The 4,843-nt window shown below is 44.7% G+C and overlaps 2 protein-coding genes across 10 annotated transcripts in view; one reads left to right on the plus strand and one right to left on the minus strand.

The window, feature by feature from the left end:
* Positions 1 to 2,967, plus strand: part of CENPU (centromere protein U) — a 77,926-nt gene extending 74,959 nt beyond the window's left edge. Inside the window, exon 12 of the mRNA XM_082375325.1 lies at positions 2,129 to 2,967. Within this exon, the coding sequence (XP_082231451.1) occupies positions 2,129 to 2,171 (43 nt within the window). The 3' untranslated portion in view covers positions 2,172 to 2,967. The remainder of the gene's footprint in view (positions 1 to 2,128) is intronic.
* PRIMPOL (primase and DNA directed polymerase) overlaps positions 1 to 4,636 on the minus strand; it is a 40,364-nt gene extending 35,728 nt beyond the window's left edge. For 7 of the 9 annotated variants that reach the window (XM_082375276.1, XM_082375281.1, XM_082375280.1 and 4 more), the window contains exons 1-2: positions 4,420 to 4,636; positions 3,092 to 3,150 (exon numbers count right to left, since the gene is read on the minus strand). The gene's annotated coding sequence lies outside the window, so the exon portion shown is untranslated. The remainder of the gene's footprint in view (positions 1 to 3,091; positions 3,151 to 4,419) is intronic. The other 2 variants (XM_082375278.1, XM_082375277.1) reach the window with 1 other exon arrangement.
* Between the last annotated feature and the right edge of the window lie 207 nt (positions 4,637 to 4,843).

A 4,843-nucleotide genomic window follows, 5' to 3' on the forward strand; every position in this document is an offset into this window, starting at 1 on the left:
TTTGAGTAAGCCTGAGTGAGTTCAGGTGAGAGATCCAGCAAACTGCCCAGGCAACCCACAGAACTCTAAGAAAAAATTAACTTGTTGTTTTTAAAGCCAGCAAGTTTTGGCCTGGGTTTTACACAGAAATAGAAATAACTAATAGTTTCCTTCTTCACCAACATCAACTATGTTGTAATTTATGTATGCAGAAAACAGATATATTAGGTTTTAAGTGACATAATATCATACGCTAAAGCATTTGAAGGTAAAATCCCTATTTACCTTTGTCAATGCCTATCTAGCTAGTACTTGCATTGATAAATATGCTCTTGAATTTTAGCAGAAAACTTTGCAACATAAACTCACTGGCAAATGAAATATTCCCTGGAAAGAAAAACAGAATCACCCAAAAAGATTAAGAGAGGGTAGGAATATCCTCATGCACTGTTAGAAAAAAAGGCATATTATCCATAGATTTCAAATTTGACTTCAACCATAACAGACTTAAGATTATACTCTCAGAATTACACTTAATCCACATGGATATTATAAATTATAAACCAAGAAACAGAAATAAAATTCTAAAGCTATCAACATAAATTTCGTAACAGATATGCCTAGGAAAGGAATACAATTTCTTTGGATTGAAGAGATGGGGCAATTTTTAATACAACTGTGTTAATTTTTCAATATATGTGACAGGGCTCCTTATTGCTAGATAGATTCTGAGTATTAGTTTATTTAATCTGCTTCACGCACAGATAAAAATCCCCTCCATTTAGATAACCTAATTGAGAAACTTTCTTCTAAGAAACTGACTAACTTTAATAAAGCCCACCAATTACTTAACAAAGACAATAAACACATAATGCGATCAGAGGTGAATTAATGACTCTAGTATCTAGCAAATAACTGACTAGAAATAACCATGTGGATATTCACACTTAGTTACAACGACATCGGGAAAATTTTTTCTGGTTTTGTAAAAATATTGGTATGACCATGGGAGTATATCATATATGAAAGTCACAGTCACAATGGAAAACCAGTTTAACACTTACTGGACGGAGGAAACCACGCACGTCAACAGAAAAAAAGAGAGAAGCTCAAAATATGTTATGCCCCCTTGTTCTTTGCACAGTTTTAAAATTTTAACAGCTGGGCTGAAAGACAACTGGGGCTTAGACTATTCAAGCAGCAGGGTTGAATATTAAAAGCAAAGGAAATGGAGAACAGGAAGGCATCTGGTATTCTGGTTTTGGACTATCATATTCCTCATCCCTACCCCCTGGGAGAACATATCACCATTCCAGAAATGCTGGTGGGGAAATAGTGCTGTCTTTTTCTATATACATATAATTACACATGAAAACCCCTTTTCACACAGGGACCATAACTACTTTTGTAACAGTTTCCAAGACCCAAAGAAAAATATTTGTTGTATTTTAAAATAGCAGGCTTAAGAGCTCTATTATTTATTTCTTAGCATTGCATGGGAATGATTGTTTAACCATTTTTGATACCAGTTTTACAACTAAAGGTGGTCAGGCTAGAAAAAAGGTTGGCTTAGTCTTTTTAGAGTAACTATAGTGGGAGAAGGGACAGCGAGAGGGAGGGTGAGGAGATGACTCAGACAGCTGACCTAAGCAGCCCTGGTTTCCAGACGTTTATGCCTAGACTTGTTCGTCGGTGACACTGACGGCCTGGTCCCCAGGAGCAGCTGGGCCATGAGGCCCATGGTTCACGACTACTGCTTTCTAGGGACAGCTGAAGCCTGCCTCGCATGGCTCTCTCTAGCCCAGTTCTCCTAGTTTCTTCTCTTGTCTAATCACAAGTCAATTCCTATTCCCCAACTCGAACTTCTCCCTCTGCCCTGAGAACAGACTGACTCAACAGTATCTTGTGTTTTCTGCATATATGTTCCAGTTCTACCATTTAGTAATGTTCTGGTATTTGGCAATGTTTTCTTAATATAATTCCCTTTACGGCCTCTTGTAATACATTTACACTATTTCTCCCGCTGCTAAAGTATTCATAATAAAGTATGTGATTAAACTTCATTTACAGTAATAATAGTTTACTTCCCAGATGAATAACACCTTACAAAATTATTAAATATACTAACTTTTTTTTTTTCCTACTTTAGTCACCTTGCCTGTCTATGCTTGAACAGAGTAACTCATATTTAAACTTCCCAGAAGTCTCCTATATAAGGAAGAAAACATCCAGCAGTACAGTTTTTTCCAGTTCCACCTTTCTACCATCCCCACAGGATCTCCCATCCAAACAGCCTAATTCTGCCAGACTAATCACCTTAAGACCATGCTCAACAGCCAAGACGTGGAAGCAACCTAAATGTCCATCGACAGAAGAATGGATGAAGACATGTGGTACACATATACAATGGAATATTACTCAGCCATAAAAAAGAACGAAATAATGCCATTTGCAGCAACATGGGTGGACCTAGAGATTATCATACTACGTGAAGTCAGACAAAGAAAGACATATCATATCACTCATATGTGGAATCTAATTTTTTTAAAAAATGATACAAATGAACTTATTTACAAAACAGAAACAGACTTCCAGATATTGAAAACAAACTCACAGTTACCAACGAGGAAACGGGGGGCGGGGGGGGATTGTAAATCAGGAGCTTGGGATGAACACACACACACTATCTACGAGACGGATAACCAACAAGGGCCTACTGTACAGCATAGGACCTCTACTCAACACTCTGTGATGACCTATATGAGAATCTGAAAAAGAATGAATACAGGCGTAACTGAATCACTCTGCTCTACACCTGAAACGAACTCATTAACATTGTAAATCAACTATACGCCAATAAAATTTTTTTTAAAAAGACCATTTTCATAGCTTTTCCTAGGGACACTGATTAATGATTCAGAGCATCACTTAATGCACGTTAAAGTTTACCTCAAGAAGTCCAAACTCTCCAGAATCTGGCCCTCAACCACTTACCGTTCGATTTCTTCTTGTTCAGCCTTCTCACCAAATGAATGATGATGACCACTGCCTGCACCTGGCCCACTCCAGCAGCCCTCCTGCACGTTTCCCTCCCCCGGAAGGCCCCACTCACCTGTCCTGAAGTCTTCCCCTGCCAGGCCCAGATCAGGTTCTGCCACCTCCGAGACGCCTCTGTAAAAAGAAACTTCCAACATTGCTTCTAGCCAGCTATTTTACTATAATTAAAGTTTCTCCAGACTAATAAGTGTAATCTACACAAAAACAGAAAACGGCTGCTGCTGCTGCTGCTTTAACTAGAGCGTAATTTTGGCAAGAAAGTTTAGCACAGGAAGGGGTTTGAGCATCAATACGGGGTAATAGTACTGATTAAAAAAACCTAGTACAGGGCTTCCCTGGTGGCACAGTGGTTGAGAATCTGCCTGCCAATGCAGGGGACACGGGTTCGAGCCCTGATCTGGGAAGATCCCACATGCCGCGGAGCAACTAGGCCCGTGAGCCACAACTACTGAGCCTGCGCGTCTGGAGCCTGTGCTCCGCAACAAGAGAGGCTGCGATAGTGAGAGGCCCGCGCACCGCGATGAAGAGTGGCCCCCGCTCGCCGCAACTGGAGAAAGCCCTCGCACAGAGGCGAAGACCCAACACAGCCAAAAATAAATAAATAAGTAAAGCCAGAAAACATCTTTAAAAAAAAAAAAAAAACTAGTACACTAGTGCCTGCCTTACAAATAACTGCATGCCAACCACTGCGCAGGTTGGAAGCGGGTCCTATTCTTCAGTTTTACTGCAGCAGAAAAAGGACTGCCAAATACTGGTCCTCTCTCAACTTGGGAGGGATCAAGGCCTGGGTTTTATTCCTGGGATCTGAGTTTAACTCGTGTAGCCCTTAACAAGAGCAAACCACTTAGCCTTTTTAATTAAGCCCAGGTGGAAACTGGAATTCCTACCTGCAGGGGCTGCTGAAAGAAAAAGAAAATGCATTGCCACAATGTAAGAGCACAGATAAGCACTCAAGGAACGGTAGCCATACTCATCTCTGTGAACAAAACAGCGCCCTGATTTATACCCAAGTAAACAAATGTGCTGGAAGTGGGTGAGTTCTTCACCTGGGGCCCCTGACTTGTCAGAATGTCCTGAACCTCTTGAAATTTGATGGAGAATTTCGTGCTCAATTGGGTTGGTACATTCTTCTGCGAAAATGACTCAGAGTCTGAAAAGAGTTCGTGACCCAAGACAGGCGGACGCCCAGCAGGGCGGTTAAAGCTTTTGGTTTCGGGATAGGGAATTCGGGGTGACCTAAGGGAAGGCCTCCGGTCGCCCGAGGGGAAGCGGGGATTACCGGCAGGCCGCGACCCGCTCTCCGTCCTCCCGCAGGGCCCGCCCGTGACTCCCTTCTCCCTGCCCCCGGGACCCGGCGAGGCCTTCGGGTTTCCCTCCGTTTACCTCCAGAGACGCTCGCCGTGGGCGGGAAGCCATGGGTCCTCTGCGGCTGGTAGGACACACGACCCGCCCACCGTGGCGGGACCGAGTCTTCAAACCTGGCGCGGGGGCGGGGCCGGGGCGGGAAGTGGGGAGAGCGCGTGCCTGTGAGACGACAGCGTTCTGGGGCAGGACGCTGACTGCAAGGGAGCGGAGGCCGGGAAGGGCCTAGAATGGCCCGGAAGCGGACCTGGAAGCCAGGAGCTCGCGGGACCCGTGAGGGGGCGGTGTTCTCGGGCGGAGCGGCGTCCTCAGGCGGGGCGGGACCGTGAGGGGGCGGTGTTCTCGGGCGGGACGGGGCCTGTGAGGGGGCGGTGTTCTCGGGCGGGGGGAGCCGGGGCCTGATGGACGTGTCGGCGCGTCGCGGAGCTCGCAGAGCTGAGGGGCG

This window comes from Balaenoptera borealis (assembly GCF_965194805.1).
Source record: "Balaenoptera borealis genome assembly, chromosome: 21".
Taxonomy (NCBI): Eukaryota; Metazoa; Chordata; class Mammalia; order Artiodactyla; family Balaenopteridae; genus Balaenoptera; species Balaenoptera borealis.